This window comes from Mus caroli, unplaced genomic scaffold (genome assembly GCF_978045245.1).
Source record: "Mus caroli unplaced genomic scaffold, Mus_caroli_1 scaffold_3, whole genome shotgun sequence".
Classification (NCBI taxonomy): Eukaryota; Metazoa; Chordata; class Mammalia; order Rodentia; family Muridae; genus Mus; species Mus caroli.
In genome coordinates, this window is record NW_028227258.1 from 86,367,034 (window position 1) to 86,394,742 (window position 27,709).

The 27,709-nt window shown below is 39.9% G+C and overlaps 1 protein-coding gene across 3 annotated transcripts in view; it reads left to right on the forward strand.

Moving 5' to 3' along the window:
• The window catches only part of Golim4 (golgi integral membrane protein 4), an 81,253-nt gene that overhangs the window by 29,165 nt on the left and 24,379 nt on the right, over window positions 1–27,709 (forward strand). For 2 of the 3 annotated variants that reach the window (XM_029475264.2, XM_021158754.3), the window contains exons 2-7: window positions 17,788–17,862; window positions 19,380–19,429; window positions 21,271–21,324; window positions 22,905–23,055; window positions 26,111–26,193; window positions 26,972–27,055. In XM_029475264.2, coding sequence (XP_029331124.1) covers window positions 17,788–17,862; window positions 19,380–19,429; window positions 21,271–21,324; window positions 22,905–23,055; window positions 26,111–26,193; window positions 26,972–27,055 — 497 coding nt within the window. The remainder of the gene's footprint in view (window positions 1–17,787; window positions 17,863–19,379; window positions 19,430–21,270; window positions 21,325–22,904; window positions 23,056–26,110; window positions 26,194–26,971; window positions 27,056–27,709) is intronic. The other variant, XM_021158755.2, reaches the window with a different exon arrangement.

Genomic DNA, 27,709 nt, shown 5'->3' on the forward strand with positions numbered 1-27,709 from the left:
TTCAGCATATCTAAAGCTTCCTATCCACATAGCCTATACCACTGTCTGTTTTTCTAGAGTTCTAAATACTAAAAAGCACCAGCACTGTACAAATCATGTGATAGACAGAAACATCAGTCATCTTCACCCACCACTTATAGTTCATAAACTACAACGGAGGAAACGCAAAGCAATCGGCCTCTACCTTAGGAGTGCCCCGTGAGTTAGGAAGCTCATCTTTACTTTCCAGAGCTTTATAGTTGCCCTTGAGTGCTTGAACACCGACCATTAGACGGAATGATTTTAAGTGAGAATGGCTTGTGAAGTAAAATAGAGATGCCATAAATCTCTAAAAGCCCTCTTAAGATCTCCCTAAGGAAAGTCAGCTTAGCATATCATAATACATGCTGTCTCCTGCTGCATATTTTGGAGCAATCTTTGAATGCCTGCTGTTCCTGTCATTCATTCATTTTACTTAGAGATTTTTGAACATCAAAGCAACAAAACTCAATTCAGTAGACCACTGAGGAAATGGGATATTCTGGTCAATTTAAGTATCTGTGTTAAAAAAAAAAAAATAAACCTTCTGTTTCTGGATGGTTTCTGGTCTCAGTGTCTAAATAATTCTGTTGCATTTGACTTCATGTTGAAAGCTGTATGCTATCTTGTTTTTTCAAGGCTTAGTGAAGATTCCTCGCAGCTGTATTAATTACTTTACGTCATTGGAAATAAGAAAGGCTGTTATCAGAAACATTGGTTCTCACGTTGTGTTAATGTAGGTCAGATGTGATGTACTTTCCCCTGGGTGTAACACTTAACTCCTTGTTAGCAAACTTTGGTCTTTCTCTTTCTTCTAAAAACTTGATGGAAAAACAAACAAACAAAAAAGGCAGGCAGTAATAGCAATGTTAGACTCATAGACGATACAGCATGAAATTGAGGCACTAGTTCATGACTACATAGACATTTAGAAGACATAGAGAGTTTTAAGAAGTAAGGTCTTGATGGTTTATCTTCAAAGAACTAGAACTTCTGGTAGATGTTAGGGTTTGTTCTACTTTTTATTTACAGAACAAATAGTGAGTCAATAGGCCTTCTTATCCCTCATTGCTGATTTGACTTATGGATCTGATTCCCAGTTTAAATTTCATCAAAATGATGGCGAAAGTTAGATGAAGACAGAAATAAAGCATCTCTCAATGGTTTGAATGTCTGTACTGACTCAGCCTTGCAGTGCAATGTTCAGTGTGGGAGAAAAGAACAAAGAACAGACCAGTTGTAAACGCTTTTATCCTGCACAAAGTTGATGTATTTAATAATAATATGTCTTTTTAGAACTCCAAAAATGGTCACTCAGAAAGTGGAACCATTACGAAAGCCACATTTTTCTGACTGGGTGTGTTAACTGAGCAGTTTTAATCATAACCTTGTGTTGGTTCTCTCTGTGCTCAACATGGCAAAGAACATAAACCTTTTAGGAAATTATTCGTGCATTATCAATATTTGGGAAAAGCTGCTTGAATTCTTTGGTGCAGGATTAGTCATAAGCATTTTTACCTGATTCATATTTTTGTAAACATATTTAAATTAAGGAGGAAAACTTAAATTTTGGCATCCTCTATTTTTTTTTTTAGTTCCAAAGCTAAAAATATTTTGTGTCTTTTCCTAAGAAAACACAAGGCTACACAATGTTGATATATGTTGTTAGATTTCATTTCTGCTGTTTATTGAGTTATGAAACTCTGGATAGTAAATAGAAGTATTACCCTCTGCCCCATACATAAATCTCTCTCTCTCTCTCTCTCTCTCTCTCTCTCTCTCTCTCTCTCTCTCTCACACACACACACACACACACACACACACACACCACACACACACACACACACACACACACACACACATATATATATATATTCCACATTGTGATAATGTAGCTGTCTTTTCTGCCTTAGAGGAATTCTTTATGAGTGCTAGCCTCATTTTTTCATTTCTCAAATGCCTGTCATACCCTCTGATATGTTTAGTATCAGTATCCATATCAGTCTGATGTACTGAGTTCTGTCAGTATTTTGACAACTACGTTTAGATCAGAAGGTGTCTTTTTTCTTTCTCTCTGTGTGTGTGTGTGTGTGTGTGTGTGTGTTTGGCAATAATGACGATATACCCAAGACTGGATAACTCATAAGGTACACAAAATTATTTCTAACAGTTTTAGAGGCTGAGAAGTTTTGAGGGGGCTCACATTTGGTGTGAGCTTCATGGTATAGCATGCAACAGTGGGAGGCAGAGGAGGGGAGAGGTGGGGAATGGAGAGAAAGGGGAGGAGAAGGGGGCGGGAAGAAAAAGGGTCAGGGAGAGGTAGTTAAGGGAGGAGGAGACAGAGAGACATAAACAAAGAAATAAAAACTTGGACTGAGTCTGCTGCTTGGGAGCCCTTTTATATTCACCAAGACTATCTACACCAGAGTGAGACACCTATGATCTAAGCTCTTTAGCGTGTTCTACTTCTTATTGTTATAGAATTCAGGATTAATTATCCAGGACATGCTTTGGGGGAAAATTAAACTAATATAATTCTTCCCTCTATACTCCAGACTCATGTCCTCTCACAGACAAAATGCGTTCATTCCATTGTGAGAGTCTCCAATACCTTCAGGTACTTCTTGAATCAATTCAAAAGCTCAAAGTTCATGCTCTCATCTAAATCAGGAACAGACAGGATTCTTGGTGCACAGTTTATTCTGGGGAATGTTTCTGTCCAGCTGTGAGCCTCTGACATTAAACTAGTTACCTGCTTACAGAATACAATGGCAGATAGGCATTCCTATGCCTGAAGGGAAAAATCAGACAAGAATAGTCAGCCCTATGTAATTTCAAAACCCAACAGAGGAAACAACATGAAATTAAAGTTGCTGTTTAATCTTTGATGTCATAACCATCTTCCTGGGCACGTGGGAAAGAGGATTAGACCCACAAGGCATCCTGTGGCCTCACCCAGATGACTTTGCAGGGCGTACAGTTCATTGACCATCTCATGTGTTTGGAGTCTTGTGCCACAGTGCTCCTAGGCTCCATTAGTGTGTTGAAATTCTATAGATCTGTAGACTCACGTGCTGTTCCACTCTTCAACTCCACTGGGCATTTCTCTAGTCTCAATTCTGATTGTGCCCTTGGAGTAAGATTTTCACAGCCCTTTTTATATGGCCCTTGAAGTCTAAGAGTCACTGCCATGGTTCCATGATCTCATATTCTGCACACGTGTAAAATAAACCCTTTGTAGATGTTGCCAAGTTTATGGCTTGTGCTTGCTAGAGCTAAACCTGGGCCTATTTGAGCCTCAGCTCTAGGTCTGAGGAGTATAAGAATAGTTCTAGGCAGTGAATGCAGATGTCCTAGAAATGTTGCTTTAAAGTCTTATAATATTTATGCTTATTTTATTAGTAATTGACTTTTCAACACACGTCCTGAAGAAACAGTCAAACCATTACAAAAAGGGCTTATTTATACTTTTTAGTATTTTATATTAGATGAATGAATTAATTTCTGTGGTAATGCTAAATTTCCAGAATTTGTGTTTACCTACACATAATGCTAATTGCATCTCCATTTAGGTAACTACTCAGTATGTATTCCTTGGCTCGTTGCCGTGATTCAGGGTGGATGGAGGCGGGGAAATTCTTGATTCAAAAATGTATGTTACTGAAGGATTGGACTCTGAGCTACTTGCAAGCACAGTATTTTTTTTTTCATGTCGTCACAGAGTAAGTAATAGGAGCCACAGGTGGGTCCTTTACAAGGTCAAACAGAAAATGAGGTGAATGAGTGTGTTCTCGAAGGATGTAAGAGGCAACCATGAATATTAACTGCATATTGTCCTGTCTTTCTCACTTGCATTAATGCAGCTTTATCATCTAGGTGACATGGTGTATAAATGATTTAAGGGTAAATTTGAGGACAATAGCCACCTTTCTTCCTCACACTCTTGATGATCCAAAATTGCCATAAGAAGTATTTTAAGCAGAAACAATAAAAGAAGACCTAAACCATACTGACTCACTGCCCCCAAATGTAATGATTTTCAAGTAATTGCATTTTTAAGTACTATAAATATACGATGAGCTAATAGCTCAAGATTGGTTCAAGATCCTCTAATGAGCAGATAGCCGTAATTTCTAATTAGCATCTTATATATCCCCACCCTTAATTAGTGTGAATTGGACATAAAAGTTCTTTGTATACACACTGAAATGGACCATGAAAGTATAATTTATTGTGATTACCACTGAAGTGCATTTTAAAGGACAGTTTTCTTCTGAATACATGGACACTCATCTGCAAATACATTTAACCTCTTCGTGAGAGTTTATCTACAAGATGATAAAGAATTGAACAGACCATTAGTGGATTATGGTTTACTGTCCCTGAGAAATTCTAATTTACCTTTTGTCCATGAAAAAAAAAAAAAACTGTGTAAAACAAAGGTGGACTGTCTAATGTGCTAATGAGACTTTGCTTAAAAGCTTTGGCTATAATTAATTTTACTATGGATTGCTTGGAAATGAAAATGTAACATAACAATGTGAGGCAGCTCCTCCAAATGAATGTTGACCTGCAGAGCCTGGAACCTGTGAGATTATTTTGTGCCTGGCAGAGCTTTCCTGTTTTCAACTTCTTGGAATTTTTTAGTAGCTATTAAAACAATGCTCTGCAGAGGAAAGGGGACCACAAGTCCTTCAAGTCCTTCAACTCTCATCAAGGGCCTTAAACCATCAGCTAAAGAGAGTTGGCTTCTCCTAGGCTTGGCTTTCCTGTCACTTGCTGAGCCTTTGGTTCTTCTCAGGCCATCATTGTTTCTGAGGTTTACTGTTAGATTGAAGATAGAATTATTTACCCAAGGCCTTTCATAATTCTGGTGCCCATATCTTTGCCTGCTAAGCCATTTCAAAGAATAAGAGAGTGACAGAGCAGGAAGAAGCCCCAGAAGTTGCTTGATAGGATGTTCCATTTTGTCAGTGATGAAATTTGAGGATATATATATATGTATATATATATATGTGTGTGTAATTCATATGTATTATGTATGTTCATATATATATGAAAAGCATATCGAGTGTATACTAGAATAGGCACTCAAATGGCACTTTAATAATGATGGTCTTAGATTATGTTAATATGTAGTAGTTTCAAGTTATTGAAAATCATCGGTGACAAATAAAACAGAATGACTTCCTTCGCCACCGACCCTTTTCTAACAATCAGAGCCTTCAGTGTTCTTCTAAACTGGGTATTTCTGCTCCTGTTCAAACTTAAGTCCCAAAGAGTATTAAAAGCCAGTTTGAATTAAGTCATTTTATTGGTTTGGCTGGTGCCATTGTAGGTACACCTCAGCACACAATAGGATCACCTGATAGACTCATCACAAGTTCAGAATATCACAAGTCAATAATGCATTCAACACACCTATCCCAAATGACAGCTGAGCAAAATAGGACCTTGATAAGTATCTGTCATTTGCCCTTGAGACAGTGCACCTGACTGGGAGTTTGAATAGGAATAGACCCATAGACTCACATTTTTGAATAATTGGTTTCCAGCTGGTGAAACTCGGAACAATTAGCAGATGTGATCTTTTTGGAGGATGTGTGTCACTAAGGGTGAGCTTTGGGGTTTCATAAGTCCACACCATTGGCAATCTTTCTCTGTCTCATGGTTGTTGTGTCAACATGTAAGCTCTCAAAGACTGCTGCAGCACCATGCCTACCATGGTGATCATGGACTAGCCCTCTGAAAGTGTGCAAACCTTCATTTGAAACCTTTATTTTATGTTGTCTTAGTCACAGTGTCTCTTCACAGCAATAGAACAGTAGCTAAGATAGGGAATGTAATCTCCCAACTTCCAGAAACCATCACCAGGGTATTGCTTGGCTAAGAAATGATCAAAATTTGACAGGTTCTTCCCAGTGAATGTGCATAGCTCTTTCAGACAGTTGTGAAGTGGACAAATCTTTTGTGAGTTGAGTGCTACTGTCTACATTCACACAAGCTTTTTTTTTTTTCTTTTTTATTATTACAAATATGTGCCCTTCAAACTTTACAATTGGGAAGATGTTCTTGACGCAGATCTCTACCTATTTAATTTTATTCCATAGAAAACAGAAATGTAAAAGTAAGATTTCTTAGCTCTGTGCTCAGAACTGATCAGCATCAGTTAGCTCTTGGCTCTGGCCATCGTCATTGTCTTTAGACTATTTGAAAATCATCATTTAATGATCTCTTAGCTCTATGTGCTTCTCTTTCATTTTCCTTTTGTTTTTCACTCTTAGATTAATCCATTTGATTCTCTGTAGATTTTTATCTACATTCCAGTGATGGAATAAAGATGAAAAGAAAAGTAGGAAGTCTCACTAGAATGCTGATATGCTGAAAGAAGTAGTTTGTCATTCTCTTATCATCTAGTCATATGCTCTCAAGAGATACTATTTATTGATTTTATGTACTTCTCTCCAAAAATCCCAAATGTACTTTGCTAGATTTTCTGTCTTTCATATAAAAACATTGAAGTTGCAGAATATAATAGTGTCTGTGTTAGTGTAAATTAGCTGTATCAAATTTAGAGCTGATTTAAATTGAACTCATAGAATCTGTTCTGATATGTAGCCATCTATATCCTTAATATGTAAATTTTAGAGGTAAAAATTGACAGGAAGGCTATAATGCTCATGGGTTCTGCTTTGGAGTTGGCATTCTTTAGTGTATATTAGTCTAGTCAATTAACAAGGATTTCTTTACTCTGAAACTTATTTAGTGTGAGAGAGTATGTTTCTGTGTGTGTGTCTGTGTGTGTGTGTGCATATGTGCTTTTGTGTGTGTTCATACAGACATCAGGGCACATGTGGAACTCAGAAGATAATTTGCAGAAATTGCTTCTCTGTTTGCATCACATGGATTCTAGGTATACAGCTATGTTCACCAGGCTCTGTGATCAAGAACCCTTACCCAACCTAAGCCATTTTCCTGCCCACACTTAAAAAATACTTTGCAGGAAACTACATTGATTTCCACTCAAGGCTACATGCTGAATTCAGCCTGGCCACGAGAGTGACAGGGTGACATGGTTCCTGCCCCTGGAACAGAGCCAGCAGAGAGGTGGCCTCCTGTAGTGTTAATGGTTTTTGTGGGCATAATGCTTGCTTGTGTAATAATGTGCATATTTTCATGTTCTTCATTTGAGGACATGACTCTCCTCTCTCACAAGGTGAATGACTCCATGATAAAAAATAGTAAAATGCTGTGACCTTCTGGACAGCCCTTAAGACTGTGGGGAAAATGGTGAAACCATGAGCTCAAAAATATATAATTTCTTAACTATGCAAAATGTAGGGATACAATAGGAAATATATGAGGGGCTTTTTGGACCTAGAAAAACAGAGGCCATTGCAATATGAGCCAGCTCGTCAGAGAGATACAAAGGCAGACAGAATCCCGAGTTTACAGTCAGCCTGGAATGAGTTTAGGTCCAGGCCCAAGTGTGGTAGGAATGGTAATTTCAGGGCAGAGTCCTACCCAAATATCTTACTATCTATGCTTTACAAAGGCAGGCAGATATCTGAATTATTTTGCAATGTTAAAAAAAAAATGTGCTTGCTGTCATTTCCTAAGAATCAAGGGGCTGGGGTCATGGGATGCTGGTTCATGGGACAATCAAAAGAGAACATGGAGTAAAGACTGAAATGATAGGTAAATAAAAGGCTGGGTTTTTTGATCTGCACGAGGTGAACTATCTAGAGATGTTTTTTAGAATGGCAAGACAAAGCTGTCTTGAGCAGAACATAGGCCATCAGCTTGTCCCCCACAGTTTGACTTTGAGTCCTTTGTTTCACTATCCTCAAACATCTCTCCCTCAGAACCCCTCTCCAGTCCTAGGCTGGTCCTTGGCAGCACACGGCAGATAGCACAGATTTCTAGAAACTGACATTTTCTTACGTGATCCCACCGTATAGTGGAAATGGCCAGTATACATACATGAAATATAGTAAAATGTTTCTGCATAGAGACAATGTGGGGCATTTTAAAGGGATCGGGGAGAGGAATCCCTGCTGCCTCTCAAAGCCCCAGTGAGCACTCATAAAGCTAACACAGAGAGAGGGCTGCTCACTTGGTACATGCCAGTGTGAAGGAAGTACTCAAGGCTGCTCGGGAAACGCTTTCCCAAAATCCTTCAAATCCTCAGATCATTGCTGAGAATCTCCTCTAAGCCTCTCTAAAACCCACACCTCCTACAAATACTGTGCCCTTTCTTAAAGGAAGAAAAAGAAACCAAGTCTTGTATTTGACCTTGACAGGTCGCACCCAGCAACCTCGGCCTTCTACACTTCAGGGCTTTTACTAGAGGCGCAGAGATTAGTGATTGACACGTTCCCCTTCCCTTAACGAGGCTCTGCCTGTGATCTCAGTGCAGACATCAGTCTTACTCATCGGCCTAGGTGTCCATAGAGACCCATCCAAAAAATAAAATAAAATAAAATACCCATCTTCTGTAAATATAAGGAAAAAAAGAATAGTGCAGAGAGACGGGGAAGAGCTCTGTCCCTTTTATTTAAACATTGTTATATGAACATAAACATTCTCTTTCAAAAGTCGTAGAACGTCTGTACTTAATCAGCTTGTCATCCCAAAGGAGTTAGGGTCCACAAGTGAGCGGAGAGTAAAGGATATTTATTGCCAGGAGTTTTAATCAAGCGGCTGAAATGAGTGTTAGATACCTACTGCCAATTTTGGAGTCCCTGTGTTTGTATTTGCCCTCAGCTTTCTTCTGACTAACCGGGGTTTAAGATTCTTCACTCCTAAAGTAAGCATTAGTAGCTAAGCAGTTTGGCAGGAGTGGGACGTAAATTTCCAGGATGAATAAACTAAGCAGTGGCCGTGGGTGGGGGCAGACAGGGCTTGAACTCTGAGACTTCTATGCAAAGCCTTAGGGATGCAATGTGACAAGGATATGCAGCCTGGGAGGTTCTTAGATTACTCTATATGCTTCTGTATGCTTATACTTGCAGCAGACAGGAAGTAGCAAGACCATAAATATTGGCCCCATGATTCCGTCCATTTTCATTCTTTATTTCCTAAAGGTTTTGTGCATGTCTGTATTGTACATCAAGGATCTTCCCACTCCTACCCTGATGCTTCCCCTTTTCTAATCCCTCCCTCCTGTACCTCTAGACAACTTTACCTACTTTCATGTTATTTAGATAAATATGTAGGTAGACAGACAGACAGATAGATGATAGATAAACAGATTAGACAGATAGATAGATAGATAGATAGATAGATAATAGACATATTTACAGCAGTTTGTTTTAATGTATGAGACAAGGCATTATGTATCTGGACCTCAACGTGTATATGGCCAAGAATAACCTTGATCTCTTGATTCTCCTGCCTCCATTGTCTCTACCTCCAGAGAGTTGTGGATTGGGAACTGAACCCAGTGCCCCATACCTGCTAAGCAATTCCTTTGTGGAATGAAGTGAATCCCTATCCTCCTAGATGTATTTTATGCACTTCTAGTTATTCACTCAGCTATCTGGATTTATGTACCTACAGATCCTTTACTTTTGTGTATTCCTCTGCCTTTGTCAGTGATTGTCAACCATACTCACATACTAGAGAGGGTTCTCTTCTTGCAAAATTAGCCTTCTGATTTTATAACTTATTAAGTTATGTGAGCTCTCGAATCTCGAAACTCCTTTCCCCCAGGATGGAATGCTTCAGTTTGGAGCTACACAACACCCTGATTGTATCTTGTACCCCACGAGTCTCATTAGTACAAAGCCCCCATCTCACTTCTGTTCAGAACAAACCAGTGGTTCCCCATGTTCATGTGAGTAAAGATCCAAGTTAGAGGCCTATGCAAAGTTTCCCTTTTCTCTCTCCAAGCCTTTTGCCCTCGAGGCTGGCCATAATCAGGTGCTCTGACCTCTGAAATAAAGTCATTTCACACTAGAATCAGGACAGAGCCTCTGCAATCCCTGGGTACCTTCTCCACTGCTTCGTTTCAAGTAACAGATCTGTATGAGGAAGACACCTGAGCTCAAAGTGACCTCATTTGATGCAGTTATATATTTATGGAAGGCACCTGACAGATTTTTTTTTTTAAGCCTATGGGAACATTTAAAAACAGTGGGTATTTATTCCCAGGAATGTGTCCTCAAAATTGCAAATACAAAATATCTTGGGAAACAAGGCTTTCCACAAAAATAAAACAAAATCAATCAGTCTAGGAGTTGGCCAAACAGAAAGCATGACTGTGCTCTCACCGAACAAATAAAGTCAACGATCCATCCTCATCACCGTGAGAAAGGACAATGTTTCCAGAAAAGTCATATGACATGAATCTCACGATGTCTATATCAAGAGACAAACTTGTGTCCCCTGGAAACTGTGTGAGAATTAAAAACCTCAACTTATGTTGATATTGATGTCACTCGGCATACAAGTTTAAATCGACTTATGTCAGGAGATATAGACAAAATGACTCTTTCAATGTGCTTTATGTTCTTGGTTTCTTTTGTGTTGTTGCTGCTTTAGTTTGAGATAAGGTCCCTCAGCTTGACACACATACACACACACACACACACACACACACACACATGTTAAGTGCTAGTCCACAGCACTTGTTTGCTTGCTCTTGAACTTTGTATAAATAGAATTATTCAATAAGTAACAACTTGCCACCTGGCTTAATTTTTAAAATATTTTATTAATTTTTGATAACTTTATGAATGTATTTTGATCATATCAACCCACACTTTTTCCCTTATCACCTCAGATCCACTCCCACCTCACATTTTTTTTTTTAAATAAATTACCCACCAACTCTAATTTGTGCTACCCATATATATTCCTGGGAGTAGGACTGTCCTCCTGAATGTAGTTGACACACCAAGAGCCACAAACTTATAACAAAAAACAACAACAACAAAAAAAAACCCTGATTGTCCCTTTCCTAGAAGCTATCAACTATGCACAGCTCCTCGGGAGTGAGGCCCCCTGAGCTCCCTCCCACTCTGTGCTAGAATGTTGACAGGCTCGGTCTAAGTGCCCCAGTGAGATAACTTACAGGAACATGGACGAGGGGTAACATTAATGAGCATGCGTGACTGAAGGGCAGGGATATCAGCAAACAGCCTACACTTAGCATGCATTAACCCCCCAAAGTTGCATCCCTAGACCACCCTGTATGATTTACATGTAGTTCAGTGACATCTCCTCTCTGCAATAGTTGTTCCTGTTCTTCCCTGGGGAGCAGCTGTGTGGATTTTGTAATTAACAGAGCTCCTAAGCCGCACACTTTTTGTTAGCTCTAAGATCTTGAGACTCCTCCTTTTCACTAAGATTGCTTCAGTTTGGAGGAAAGAGCTACACAATACCACTCCGCGATTGTATCTTGTACCCCATGAAGTCTCGTTAATACAAAGTTCCCATCACGTTTCTGTTCAGAACAACCCAATGATTCTCCATATCCACGTGAGTAAAGATTAAAGTTAGAGGCCTATGCAATGTTTCCCCTTTCCCAAGCCTTTGTCCCCGAGGCTGTCCATAATCAGACGCTCAGACCTCTGGACATCTGTCTTTTAGCACAAGCATGCTTCTGATCTGCCTTTTCTGTCTGCAGCACTCACGTTCTCTCTCTGCATCTCCGTAATTCTTTTAAGTTTAGCTTCCAATGAATCCTTCTTCTTCTCTCCCCCCATCCCGGCCCTCCCACCATTTGGTTTTTCAAGACAGGGTTTCTCTGTGTAGCCCTGGCTGTCCTGGAACTCACTCTGTAGACCAGGCTGGCCTCAAACTCAGAAACCCACCTGCCTCTGCCTCCCGAGTGCTGGAATTAAAGGCGTACGCCCCCATGCCCCCAATGAATCCTTCTTAAAGAGAAACCTGCCTCCCCATCCCTCTTCACACTTCCAATATCTTTCAGTATTTTTTTTATCTTGCTGTTTCAATTACCATATAATATAGTATTTATTTTGTTCACTATTCACCATATCTATGTCTCAGTCAGACAAGAATACTGTTTTCTAGAAGGCAGACTTTAAAAAAAAAAAAAATCTGTTCGTGGCCATAGTCCCAGATGTCAGAACAATGCCTGGAATATAGTGTGTAATCAATAAATATTTGTTTGTTATATAGAAACCACATAAGAACTGGGATTTGAATTCTGAACTTTAGTATCTTTGGTAGAAGTATGTAAAGTGTCTGTGGAGGCAAATACTCGTAAAAAAGTTGGATGATTATGAAAGTTGACTTTTATGCTTGCTTCAATCACATAGGTCCATTGTTTCTTTATAAAAACCCTTGTGCCCTTACTTCCAAATTAGATACTTATCTTGTTGATGGAGCCAAATATCTGAAGACAAACAATGTAAAGAATTAAGTGTTTATTTTGGCTGATAGCTCAGAGAGATACCACCCATCATGTTAGAGAAGCCTTGGGAACAGTCACTTAAGGCAGTTAGGCACATTGTACATCCTGTATGGAAGCTGAGAGCAGACAGCATGTGCGGATACTCTCTGAAGTTTTCTCTGCTCCCTAACACTCCGAAATTTTTCAAAACATCGCCACCAGCTGGAGATCAATTGTTCAAACACATGAGCCTGTTGGGGGCATTTTACACTTAAACCACAATATATGCTTACTCCAACTTAAGGGGGTTTGTGTGTATCTCTGTATCATTTTGAAGGTCTAGAAACAACTCCTCTGGCCCCTCCTTCACTTACCTACTTCTTTCTTATTTTTCTTGTCTTCATTATTTTCTTGAAATATTTTAAAGTAGTCAGGCTGAAATCCTACTACTCCTGAGATAAGAAGGTACCTGTATAAAGTCTATATACAATATGTTTTTCTTTGGAGTAACTTTTGCTTCGATTGTCACAGCTTGTACACTTCTAATCCCTGTGCATGTACAGCCATGCATGCATTTTAAAATGTAGCTTTGCCCTGTACAGTGCAAGACTCCTGTGCAGCTGTACCTTCTCTTTCAGCTCTGAAGACTTTCCATAAACAGTCTGCCAGCACAGCCTCTGTTTCTTTCAGTGGTTTGCAGGTGGGTGCCCATCACAGGCCAATAAGAACTCCTGTGCACTGAGCCACCTCCCCAGCCCTGAGAACCTGAAGGGAATTCAGAACCCATTTATGCAGATATGTGAAGAAAAAAGAGTGTTCAGCTGGGTTAATGTGGTTCTCCCACATTCGGGGAGAAGCAAGAAGGCTAGGGGCTGGGAGATGAATACTAAATGAATCACTGAGAATGTGAATGAAAGACATGAGAAGTCCTTACCCCAAAGACTGGGTCTTAAACACGCAGGAGAGTTAGATAACAACCAAATTAAAGTATAAGTTATACACCAGGGAGGGAAGGTTGTAATGGAAGATGTGTATGTTACCTTCATGCCAGTACAGCAAATACCCGAGACAATTAGCTTTTCTAGAGAAAATGTTTGCTTGGGCTCAGTCTTGAAAGTCCCAGACTATAATGCTTGGCCCTACTTTTTATTTGCTTTTTTTTTTTTTGCTTTGTTCTTGTTTGTTTTGATGTTTTTTGTTTATTTGTATGTTGTTGGGGTTTTTTTTCTTTCTTTTCTTTTCTTTCTTTCTTTTTTTTTTTTTTGGCATGTGGAAAAAAATAACTTCTTACTGGTAGCCAAGAACAAGTAGAAATCGCCTTCACAGAACGTTCCAGTGACTGAGGGACCCTCACTAGGTCACACCTGCTAAAGTTCCACTGCCTCCTGTTGGTGTCACTCTAGGACCGAGCTTTGAACCTATGGATCTTAGAATCCATTCAAAATCCAAACTTTAGCAGCATGCTCGAGGGATGGAGTGAGATGACATCCTTGACATAACAGTGTAAAGTCACCTAGAGGGAGACCAGGCAGGAGCACCCTATCTCTGCTTTACTGGTGCCCTCTCCCTGTCTGGGAGCCCAAGGGAAGATCCACTGTGCGGATCAAACCCGGCAGACGTCTCTGCTGTTCCTTTAGGCACTCATTTGTCGTGGATTTTCTAAGATTTTCTGTATTCATGCTCAGACTTTGTCTGGAGTATAATTACAAAAGCAAGAATAAAAGATACTCGAAAATTTATCTGTAATGTTATCTTCGTGTTGACTCGCCATCTTCTGTACTATAGTGCACTGGTCCTACAGGTCAAAGTAGTTCTTAAACTCTCATAATGGGCCTGGGGAGAGAACGCGGTTGGCGAAGAACCTCCTGCACAGACATGAAGGCTTCACTTTCACTTCCGCAGAACCCAGATAAAGAGCCAGGGGCCATGGATCATGTCTGATACACCCGCAGTGCCAGTGTCACAGGGGATCCCCTAGATTTCATTAGTCAGACAGCCTCACTCAATAGACAGGCTTCCTGTTCAGAGAAAGGTCCTGTCTCAAAAGAAAAGACAGAACTATCAGAGAAGATGCCTGTTGTCTGCCTTGTCTCTCAAAGCACACTCACACTCACACACATCCATAGGATGGATAGGAATGTGAATTTCACACACGCTCATACAAATTATCCTAAGTAAATGATTTTAGAACTGAAGTTACTCAAAAGCCTTTTAAACCATTCTGTTCTGAGAGATATGTATTGCTTTGAATTCAATTTCCTTTTTTAATGTTTTTTTTTTTTTTAACAGCCCAGTCTCGTGTACATTGCGTGTACTTACACAGTAAGGGAAGGAAGGAATATCATGTGCTAATGGGGGGATAGTTCTGTCATCACGGAAGAGGGGCAATTAACACTTCCCAGAACCTTCCTGCTCACAGAGTTGTAAATCTTAATTTGATTTCAAGCTACTGGGCTCTTTTATATCTCTCTGACTAGATTGAGACAGAAGCTGGTCTAACATGAAAGTAGACATCTAATAACTGCTCCTTGCTCTCTCAGCATACTGAGAACTGGTAATAAAAACTTTTTGACCTGCTGCTGCTGCTGCTGCGGATTTGTTCGTTTAAAATGTGATTAATGATAAACCTACCACTTGAATATGTGACTCTCATCCAAGCTTTAGCCCCTGTTTTATAAAGGTAAAATGGTAGATTGGAGTCAGATCTGGAGAGAAGAAAAAAAAAAAAATCACAGACTGTTGTTGGTCCTGCCAAAGCACTCTTGCCCCCATCCCCTGGGCTTAAGGAGTGAAGACATTTGGTGATGCTTTCTGCAGGGTTTTTAAATGTTATTTTTTAAAAAAAAATAAAATATTTATCTATTTTATGCATCTGAGTGGTTTTCTGTGCCGGTGTGTAGATGGACCACAACCATGCTTGGTGCTTGTGAAGAGCAGAAAAGGGTGTGCTGATCTCCTGGAACTGGAGTTACTGATGGCTGTGAAGCATCCTGTGGGTTCTGGTGACCAAACCTGGGTGGGTCCTCTGCCAGAGCAACACAAGCTCATACCACTGAACTCTCTCTCCAGCTGACAAGAGTTGCTTCTCAGTTCTGAGTTGGAGTGTTTTGCTCTGAGCTTCTGAAAATAGTCTTTCACCCAGACATCAATGCACACAGCATTTCTTTTGTACCTTTTAGATGAAAGCTGGTGTTAAAATGCCAAATGGTTGAAGGAAGCTCTTGAATGTTGTTTTAAATCCCTGTGAGTTTTTCCTTTCTGTTTTTGTTTTGTTTTATTTTAAATGGAAATGAGCCCCTTTTCCATTCTTTACTGCCTGGAAAAATAGTATATCCTCTTTCAACAAACTTGGGAGATGAGTATTACAGTGTTTTATTATTTTTTACATGAGTCCCTACATTTCAAATCTTTTTCCTGTACCAGCTTACATCAAATTAAAGAGTTTGAATGGCAGATTTGAACCATTGTTTCACACTGTCCCCCACTAGACTTGCTTGTGGCTATGAGAATATCCATTCTTTGCCATTGTATACCCTTAGCTCGTCTTGACTAATGCCTTTCAAAGTATAAATAGGAAAATAGAGATGAGTGACAGGGATTGAATAGTAGTCTTTTTTCCAACAGAAACAATAAACCCACTGGATAGTTTGCCAGCTCAAAAGCCTGAGAAATGCATGGTAAAATAATTGTGTGTGTGTGTCTATGTGTCTGTGTGTGTGTGTCTATGTGTGTGTGTTGTGATCACGTTTTCTAGAAAGACATAATGACCCTACCTGGTCTTTCTATCTGTAATACTTATGAACGATTATGGAAATATGGGCTTCCAGATTCTAATGAAATGGAGGAAAATGCTTTCTTGTGATCTTTTCAAAGGGATTTTTCAAGTAAAAAGAAATAGGGTAATATTACCAGCAGTGGATAAACAGTATTCATATCATAATTACTAGTATAACCTTTACCTTTCCCTGCCCAGTTCCAGCAATCATTCAGGGTGGGGTTTTTAGTATCAGTCTAGGTGACAAAGGAAGGAGCGCTCCAGTCACTAGTAACAGGAAGCTGTGACAGAGAGCAGAGGGGAAGCAGGCAGTGCCCGCAGCTGCTGCAGTCATAGCAGGAGAGAGGAAGGAGTTCCTGGGCTCCTGACAACTTTGGCAGCAGCCATTTATGTGAAGACAGTTCTTGTGTTGTACACAGACAGCTATTGACCAAAGATGATGGAATTATATATAGCCAAGGGGTGCTTGGGTCTGATCAAAGAATGGAGTAAGGGAATTGGCTTAGCTTTGGAGAATGAGATCATAGTTGACATAATGCTGACGGAACAGGACTTGGAGGGTACATCTGAAATTGAATTTATCCCTTTCTCAGCCCTTACTGCCTGCTCACTCTGCAACCGAGGCTTCCATTCCCAGATACAGTCCGAGAGACATTTGTTGGTTTCTCAGTCTCCTCTGGGAATTAAAACAAAATGAAATGCCCCTGACTATTTTTCAATAGCTTATACTGGTACATATGTCACTGGTTTGCCGATTATTGTATCTGATCTAGTCTGGTTTAATAAATCATATTTCATTCACTCCAAGGTGAAGTTTCTCTCACTTGCAGCTTCTGCTTGCTGCAGATGTCCATCCATCAGTGCATTAAGAGCTGTGGTGAGCACTGTTGCCTTGCTCGCTCCACAGTATCGCTTCCTCCCTTCTCCACGCACCTGACTTCTTCAGAGTGTATCAGTAAGCAGAAAGCAGAGAAGGCAGAAAGTCCTTCCAGAATAGACACCAGTTTGCTATCGTGGATAGTGAACTTGACTGTTTGTGAGCATTTTCTTTCAGAGGTTCTTTGGGGTGTCTCTCCCTCTTCTTTCTTTGTGTCTCTTTTATGTGTGGACTCCAATACTCTACTGGTGTGCTGCTTAGCTTTCGATGGCAATTGGTCTAGCTCACACTGGTGGAGATGCAGAACACAGTGACCTTGCAGATAAGGGATACTGAGTGGGAAAATCTCTCTGGTAACTTACCAGGGATGTTAGAGCAGGGGATGTGGATGAGAGAGCAACTGCTTTGTGGCCGGCAATTGAAGTCATGCAAATGGACACAGTTGCCTGGGAAGAGATACAGTGGACCTAGCAGAGACACATGGTTAAGAGGGAGCAGAGGGAAAAGTTTCTAGCTAACTGACATGTAAGTGTTGCTAGGGAGTCCACCCAGAATCATGCCTAATTACATGTGTATTGTTTGCCCCAAATCTAGATATTTAAATAGATCTACCTGCTTTCTTTGCCCTAAATGTGAACCTTTATGACTTTATTTTAATAGGATGTATGCCCTATACTGTTTTAAGTTTTAAAAATTGCTGCTAATTTTACTCTGGACCCTTTAGTTTCCTGACAAATTTAACTCTTTCTCTTCCAGTTGTATATGAACACAGATCAAGATTAGAGAAATCTTTGCAAAAGGAAAGGCTTGAACACAAGAAAGCAAAGGAAGGTAAGAAAATATGAGCTTGTGCCCTGATATTTCCTCCTACTCTTCTTTGATGTATCATGAATTTGAATTATGATACATTTGGTTTTATATTTTTTGTTGTTGTTGTTGTTAAGCTGTCTCTCAAATCTGCCTGAAGCAAGTGCTATAAGTGGGCCGAGAAGGAGCTGTCAATAAATGTGTTATACACAGTGCAGACATTTTATATAGTCTGTCATGGGGAAGTAGCCCTTTCTACTCCTTTGGGAACTCAAGACAGATAGCAAGTGGAAGATGTGTGAGCTTCATCACCAGGTCATGACTCAAAGGGCTTCATTTCCTTCATTCCTGTAGAGAACCGGCTGTATTAGAGGCTCAGGACTGTGTTTAGAAACTTTCCCTTCTGTTTCTGCAGCCTTCATGGAGTGTGTACATTGCCATACAAATTATATCAGAATTAACACATGACTTCCCTTCTAAATATTTTTATTGGATATTTTCTTTATTTACCTTTCAAATGTTATTCCCTTTCCGGGTTTCCCCTCTGGAAACCCTCTGTTCCATGCCCCCTCCCCCTGCCTCTGTGAGGGTGCCCCCCTACCTCCACCCACTCCTTCCTTCCCACCCTGACATTCCCCCACTGCATCAAACCTCTGTTGATGGTTGGGGTTTGGAAAACATACATTGTTTAGAACATGACACTGTTTATGTAAGTTTGTAACTCAGTGAGTTGACCCTCTACCTGGAATCTTCTGAATGAAGCAGGTGTTACTATAAGTTCATGAAACATTTGCCTAGCCCAGCTGTTCAGTTAGGAATTACCACTTAACACAGGCAATGCGATTGCTTTTTGTCAGAGCTTTTGAAGCAAGCGTACACTCTAGCATCCAGCTACTGGAAGTTATCTGCATTCTTAGGTCTTATTTATTCATGTTTTGTGATGAATCTTGGAATGTAAACCCTTGGCTCCTTTGGTGAATGTGGGGTGGGTGCTGGGTACTATGTAACACTCTCCTGACTCATAGGATGCACAGACTTAATCATTCTGAGAAATGCTTTCAGACTTGTCTTTGCCAGGCCTTCCATTGCAGAGTGATTTTATAGAGCCATCTAGTGGATAATAAAGTTTTCAGAGCATTAAAGATGGCTTGATTGTCTTTTCAGTTCCTGAAGGAATTTAGTGTGCCCTCTAGTGGGTAGCTATAAATCACCCTTGTCTCAAATGCGCCCTCTCCCCTTTCAAAGGCAGATTTCACAGAGATATTGTAAGTGTGCTATTAGTCACTTGCCATAGATTGTGGTGATGCAGGGTTTGAAGGCAGCAGGGAAAGTGGAAAACTGTAAGCTTTGTCATCTGTTTTCCAAAGCTTCCAGAGGTAAAATGATGTACATAAATCACTAGGTATGTTGATTTGAAAAAAACTGAAGTTATCTTTTTGTAAATCTGAGTAAAGTATATAGCATTTTTTTCCTCAGAGATGCTTAAAGGTTTTTAAATAGACTAACTTATACTTTACTTTCTCTACTTTTATCTTTCCTAGATTTCCTTGTTTATAAGTTAGAAGCACAAGAAACACTTAACAAAGGAAGGGTAAGGCTTTGTTCTGTTTTGGCTTTTATTTTGTTCTCCTGAACTTTAAGGGAAATAAAAATATCACTGCAAAATGTCTTACTCCATTTATCACCAGCATAAATGGGTTAAGGGTGGACATACATTTTGGTTACAAAGAGAAAGAAAGAAAGAAAGAAAGAAAGAAAGAAAGAAAGAAAGAAAGAAAGAAAGAAAGAAAGAAAGACAGAAACCAAGAGAAAAACTTACCTTTTCTTACTTCTTGTCACATTGCTGATGACTAGTGATAAACTGGGGTAGCTTCGCTGTGTCACATGAGGTTTGTTTGGTTGCGTTTGGATCTGGATTACGATTTGAGACAGGTTCTTGTGTATCCAAGAAGACCTCTAAATCATTGAGTAGCAGAGGATAACTTTGAATTTCTGATCCTCCTCCCTTAACTTCCCTAGTGCTGGGATTATAGGTGTGTGCTACTGTGCATGCCAACAGGGAAGCTCATGTCTATTCCCTTTTGATTTGCTCATGGCATCTCTTTTCTCTGACATGAAAGACTTCTGTTTGCTTACAAAGTACTATCAAGGAGGAGAACTAACTGTCACAATGCAGGAATCTGAAGGATGAATTATGGACAGAATGAGTGGTGTTGGCATTTAAAAATATTTTAAAGTTAAAATTGGCTGGAGAAAATCCAATCTTTGTCTTACCCTACAGAAATGTGTGAGTGTTAATTGATTAAAACATTTGTGGTTTGTGATTTCAAAGCTGAGAAAAGTCAGTTCTTTGAATTGCCTGGAGGATATTTTCAACTTTCAACTCTAAGTTGCTTTTAAAAGCCTCAACCAGACTTCGGTGCACACAATTATATATTTTGTATTGTAGTTTCTTTATAAACTAAAAAAAGAAAAAAGAAAAAAAAAAGAAATAAAGAATAAGGCAGGGGATGAATGATGAACCAGAAGTGTAGTTTATTTTAGGAGCTATGAGAAGAAAACCCGGGAGTGCCCCTGTGTGGTGATAGCACAGCTGGGGAGTGCTGTGCTAACCCTTCACCCTAGAGAAGCGAGTGGCAGCCTCGGATGTTGGAACCAGAAGGGCTGTCTGTACAGCTGCTCCGTTAGATCACAGGGATGTTCTAGAATCTGGGGTCAGAAGGGAGACTTCAGCCCTCATTGGCTTGGGTTCAGGCTGCATCTCTCCCTTTAGTACTGTGTAAAGTACTGGTGTTGGTTCTGGTTTCTCACTGTGGAGCTACACTGAAGATTATGGGAATACCCACTGAAGTTGAGGGAAGAGCAGCCTTTCGATTCCTCCCTTAAGACAGCCTGAACTAGCGAGGTTTGCTCTTTACTGATGGATCTCCCACCCCTCCCACTTGTCCTGGGCACTACACCTTGTATTAGTTATGCATAGTAACTTTCAGAAGTTCATTGAATATCTGGGCCTCTCAGCTTCTTTGGATTATGAGAACAAACCAAAACTATTTCTAAGCATCCTGTCAACCTATCATTTTATGCTTGTGTGTCTAATCTTTTCAGAGCTTAGGAATCCAGAAGAAAATTGAAGCCTCATTTCTGTTGTTAAGTAAGAAATGGGACTTCTTAGGGAGTGGCTCAGTGGAAGAGTGGTTGCCTAGTATATGCAAGGTCCTAGGTTCAATCTCCAGTAGTGCTAGATAAGTAAGTAAGTAAATAAATAAAGAAAGAAATAAAAGAAATGTCTCTAAAGACATGCTCTCTCTAACATAGAGTTTATGTTAGCTTACAAAAGCGAAAATGAAAATCTTTTATTAGGGAAGGAAGCTGTTCACAACAAAAGAACAAGATGAGCTATCTTTTATTAATTTGGTTTTCATTTATTTACAGCAAGATTCCAATAGCAGATATAGTGCATTGAATGTCCAACATCAGATGCTGAAAGTAAGTAACCTAAACTGTCCTGTATGAATGAAGAAGGGAGCAGACGACATTTGAACTAGTTAACAATGTCTAATATTATAAACAAGAAGGGTTCGAGAAAGTTGACTTGGTGAATATTGTCATAGTTGTCTAAAAATTGTCAATTGTTTTATTACCTCCCATGATTATTACTTTTTTTTCTTTTTATAAAAATATGGTTAATGTATTACCTACTTTTTAATATAATAATTGGGCTCTCAGGTTACCTACTTTAAAATATTTGTTCTCTTTGATGTCTTTAGAGTTTGTGGTTTGCTTAGTCTCTCACAGTGGTTTTTCCTTCATTGTACACAGACTGGAGTGTGTAGAACCCCAAAGCTTTGTCTGTGTTACTAATGTCTGTCTAAGAGGTGCACTTTTAGCTACTTGAAGAACACAGCTTATATTTTTAATATTTCCTTTCCTTGGGACTTGAGAAAAACTCACTCCTAAGTGTCAAAGGAAGATCTAAAGCCCAAAACGGAAAGTAAGCGATCCATTGATTCCGTCAGCCTGGTAGCACTCAGCACCATGCTCAAATCCTCCCGTGGTCTCCGCCCCACATTAGTCCTGGGTGTTAGTTTTCTGCTTTCTATCCATTCCCATCAGCAGGGCACACACCCTCTGTTCAAACTAGAACCTCTCCCATCTTCAGGAGTGCAGTACTTAAAGCAGGCCATCCTGCCACATAAGCATTTGGAGACTGTGGAATTTAAATAACTTGTAATGATGTTGTAGAATTCCGATATGAAATTGAATCAATGAAAATGAATTCTAGAAACACTTCATTACTTTCCCCAATGGCAAGAGGGTCTCCTCTGCCTCTTCACTACTGTAGTCACCGTCAAACTGGGTCACTACTAAACTGAAAATCAAAGAAATGTTGAATAAAGCGGCCCTTCGTGGTAAATGCTCCTGCCTTTGAGTATTTCTAAAAGATCTAGAAAAGAATTGAGTGCATATTGAAAGTAAACAGAATTTTCTTGCCATTATTTCTTTGACATTGTAGTCAATATAACATCAGTGGTTCGCGTAGCATTTATCTTGAATTAGGAAGAAGTAATCTAAAAGGATTGAAAGCATGGTGGTAGATACATGCAAATACCATACTATGAAGAGTACTTGAGCAGTTTCAGATTTAGATAACTTAGTTTAAAGTTATCCTGGAACCTCCCATGAATACTCTGAAGCCTTGATCTTGCTTGTTAACTAGAGAGAATACACAAAGTAGCCAAGGTTAAACTTATTATTATCTCCTTTCTATGATAATATGACTACAGGGAAATAGCCTCAGATTCCCCGCCCCCCTTTTTCATAGCTTGGGCTAGCTTCTCACTCATATTGATGTTTAAAACCAAGAGGAGGTTTATATTTGAACTTGATCTCAGACTACTCAAGTAGTTGAAGAGTATAGGAAATTAAAGGGACAAACAGAACCCGACCTTAAGAACTGAGCTTATTCTACCATGTATTCTCGCCTTCCCATACGAGAAAGACCACTCAGTGAAGAAATAAACGCTGAGTGATTTAGAGACCATGTCTGTCAAGTGTTCATCTTGCAGAGTCAGCATGAGGAGCTGAGGAAGCAGCACAGTGACCTGGAAGAGGAACACCGGAAGCAAGGGGAAGACTTCAGTAGAACGTTCAATGACCACAAGCAGAGATACCTGCAGCTTCAGCAAGAAAAGGAACAAGAACTTTCTAAGCTAAAAGGTATTGGCTAGGGCCAGAGATGTCTTTGCACACCATTTGAACAGGAATGCACACAAGCACTGTGGTCCTGACCTTCTTTAAGGCCTTTAGATTATTTTATGCTTTTAACTTTAATAATCACACTAAATAGCAATCTCCTTTATGAATAATCCACTCGGTTTTTACTCTTTTAATTTTTGCTTCATGTAAATGGTGTTTTGCCTGCACATATGTCCGTGCACCACAAGCGTGCCTCAATTCTCTAGAGGCTTCAAATGGGGCATTAGACCCCCCCAGAACGGGAGTAAGTGATGGTTGTGAGCTGCCTGTGGGTGCTGCAAATTAAACCAGGATCCTCTGGAAGAGCAGTAAGTGCTCTTAAATTCTAAACCAGTTCCTTTTTTTCATTATTTTTAAAGCAACATTCATATATAGCAAAATTTTAATTATATATATGAAATCAGAATTACAGAAAATAGGAGGACACACATATGTGATTTCTGACTACCAAGGTATTTCAACTTCAGAATTTGGCACCCAAGACAAAAGTGTAAATACAGGATGCTTTAGGCAACTGGTCATTAGTAAGAAAAGAAATTAGACACATACACATAAAACACACCTGCACGCATGCACGCACAACACTTAGAAGAGATAGAAAGCAGAAAAGTCGTATTTATAGGAAACAGCTTTTGGAAGAATCTCTTTTCTTTTTTTTTAATTTATTATATGTAAGTACACTGTAGCTATCTTCAGACATCCCAGAGGAGGGCATCAGATCTCATTATAGATGATTGTGAGCCACCATGTGGTTGCTGAGATTTGAACTCAGGTCCTTTGGAAGAGAAGTCAGTGCTCTTAACTGCTGAGCCATCTTGCCAGCCCTTGGAAGAATTTCTTGAAGAGATCTGAAACACCTGAGTATAGAAAGTTCCTTGACATCATGATGAGCACTTTACATGTTTGTTCTTATGTTTGATTAGAATGATTGTGCTACTGTCATAATTGCTGTTAATTGTCAACTTGAATCAATCTAAGCCCACCTTAAAAGATTTTAATGAAGGATTGTCTGGCTTAAGTTGGCCTCTGAGTATGCCAGTGATTTTTTTTTCATATTTGTGTTAATTGAGATGGGTTGGCCTAATTGTGGACAGCATCATTTCATCGATTGAGTCCTGGACTGAATGGAAATGGTTGGGAGAGCTGAGTACAGGTATCCCTCCCTCCCTCTCCTAGTCTTCACTATGGATACAGTGTGACCAGATGTCTCACACACTTGCCACTGTGATTTCCCTAAAGGGGTGCGCTATGACCTGGCAGTGTGGACAAAAACAAAACTTCTCTTCCCCAACCTGCTGTTGTCAGGGTGTTTTATCATAGCAATGCAAGTGGAAGTAGACAGGACTCTAGATAAAAGACTTATGCAATAAAGTCAAAGCATTTTGTGATCGATGAAGGGGAGGTACTGGCTAGGGGCCATAAGTGCAGGTAATTTTTGTTGGCTTCATATGGTACAAGAGGAGTATCTCCATCTTCCCCTCTCCTAAGGCAGGCTGACAGCCTGGAAACCTATATAATTCTCTTCATCATTGTGAACATAATGGCTGATGATGCATTCCTTTAATGTATTAGGACTATGTGAACCCCTTCCGCTGGATGAATTTACTGAATTCTTATCATAAACCTGGAGGCAGGCAGGCCGTTGTTTTGCTTTATATAGCATATGAAGATCTGGAGGCTGAGGAGCAAACCTTGCTGGCCGAGGCCCAGAGAACTCACAGAAACTACTGTCGATAAGTTTGCAAATAAAAAATCAGGACTAGCTCATCAAGGTTAGAGATTTCACGTGGTTTTGTTAAAAAGCCCCATGTAGCTGGCAGTATACAAAAGGTCCTTGTAGGTGGCAGTGGTGTCCTGTTTCCTGCCCTGTTTTGACTTCTGAGATTATCAGCTATGGCATGAAGGCCGGATCTTATTTTGCTCTTAACTTCCTCGCCCCCTCCCTCAAGTGCAAGGGAAATCCTATGCGCAGGTGTCCAGAAGGGGCAGTGAGAAAGTAAAACTGCTCTGATTGTGGTAAGAGAAGGAAACAGATTCTCTCTGATGCTGACCTTCCCTGGAGAGATGGAGCCTTGTCTGCAGAGGTATCTCCATACTCTGGTACCACCAAGATTTAGTTAAATGCCTGCTGTCCCAGCTCATGTATTAATTGTGCCATTTCTTTCTGCCAATCATAGCCTCTTCCAAAATAAATTATAAAAATCTCCAAGACAGGTCTTAGCTTCCCTTGTGCTGAGTATTGCCACTCTCATTGGCCTCATAATGACAGACGTTATTAGATCCATTTTTAAACAGTGATAAGTAAGTACTCAAAGATGGAAAAGACTCTATAGGCACGTTTGTCAAAAGCCCACCAAGTTTGTAAGTTTGAATAGTGTTTCATGTGTCAAACGTATGTAATGATAGGGCTTCTAAAAATAGAGAGATCTAGAATTCGCAAGAGGAAGCTGGTACCTGAACAGGGAGGGGAGGTTTTGGGACTTCACTCTGACTCCACACTCTCAGGTTCTAACTGGAAAAATACCTTCTTTAAGTCGAATTTAGATTAACCAAGAACTCAAAAAAACTAGAGGTTATCACCAGATAAGTAGGATTTCTGTTATCTCTAGTACCTTCTTAGAGGATGTAAAAATTATCCATGCTATGAGAAATAAAGTCTGTTCTGTTCATAAGTACTTTTGTTTGTGACGATCTTCAAATCTGAGACCATCTGGCCATTACATTCAAGCCCAGTGAATTGCTAATTAACAGAAATGTTTTATTTTAAACACCTGTGTGATTAAATTGTTGACTTAATATGAAATGCATAGACTCTTTCTAGAGTCCAATAAGCCAGGTCATCCTGCAAGAGCCTTTGAACCATGTCGTATGCCTCTATGATACAGTCTTTTGTTTACTCCCAATACTTTGCTGTTAAAGTTCAAAATACACCTGTAAATAATTTTTAAAGTTTCAAATAATGGCATGAAAACTAGACCGTTCTCAGTATTTATGTGTGGTTGTTCTTGCAAAACAGAAACTGTATATAATTTGAGAGAAGAGAATAGACAACTAAGAAAAGCACACCAAGACATTCACACACAGCTTCAAGACGTCAAGGTAAGATGAATCAGACATTTGGCCCCAGGGGCGTCTGTCTCCTTTACTATGCAGAATGGCTTCAGAAGTCATTCCTGGGAGCTGGAAAGGTGGCCGAGAGCCTGAGTGCTTGCTGCTGGTGCAGAGAAACCACACTTGGCTCCTAGTACTATAGCTCACCACCACCTATAACTCCAACTCCAGGGAATCTAATGTCCTGGTTGATTCCCTGGGGATACTGCACCCACATGCATATCCCTTGAGCAACCCACACACACAAAAACACACATACTCGCACACACAAGCACACATACTTGCACACACAAACACACACACACAAACACACACAAAATTAAAAACATTAAAATAAAGATTTTTCTTTTCAAAAATTGATTCCTTAATTGATCTGCTTTGCAAACTCATCACCGACTTGGACTTTGCCTTCCTGGAGTACACTTGATACTTTTACCACTTTGGTATCATAAACGACAGGTTTCCTGGGACATCTAAATATTTCTGTTGATACTGAACTCATTATGTTGTTGGATGGTTACACTGTAAGATGGTTTTTACTTGCAGAGGCAACTACTAATGAAAGGTTTAGCTGGGTAGAGAGGCAGCAGTTTTGAGAGATTTTTAGAATCCTCCATAAATCATGTCTACCTCCAGTCATTTTTGAATTGAACAAATGCTGCTTTCACTTCCATCAAATGACCAAATAACATTTGGGTGGCCACACCAAAGAGGTTTATTTTGTGAAGTTAATTTAGCTCAATGTGTAAACTTCTCTTTTGTGTAGCAACAGCATAAGAATTTACTCTCCGAGCATGAACAGCTTGTAGTGACTTTGGAAGACCACAAGAGTGCCCTGGCTGCTGCGCAGGTTAGGAGGGAGCAGCCTTTGTTGGGTCCTTTGAAGTCTGCTGACTATTTCTGAATCCCTTCATGCATGTCGTTTCTGACAACACAGTCTTCAGAGAGTTATGGCAGCACTCCTAATCCCGGGGATATGCATGCTTCTCAAATCACCAAAGAGACTACTAAATAAACTCTTCATTGCTTATTATACATGACTATATCTGCCTCTGCTACGCCCTACACGAACGATTCTGATACTTAACTCACAGCGAATCTGTCCTTCTGCATCTCTCTTGCCTGTATCAACTCTTGGTACAGTAGGTATAGGGTTTTGTGATGCTGACTCTCAGACCTTGTCTTCTCTCCTTCCCTTATTCCCAGTATCCCAGCCCATAGACATACTCCTTTTGGGATAATGTTTATACAAGGCTGTTCATACTACAGAAAAGCAGAAGGGTCAGGGGAAAAGAATCTAGAGTCACAATCTCCATTTGTTCAGAGAATACAATAGCCCCTGGCATAAGCCACTCTCTTGGTATATGTCTGTTAAATGAATAAACAGTCAAATCCAAGCTGTGGAGAACTTGGCAAGGTGATGTCCAGATGAGTACATTACAGCTGGAGACCCAGAGAAATAGGACTGCCTGGCTTACTTGGTTTGGGTTCAAAAAATTATTCA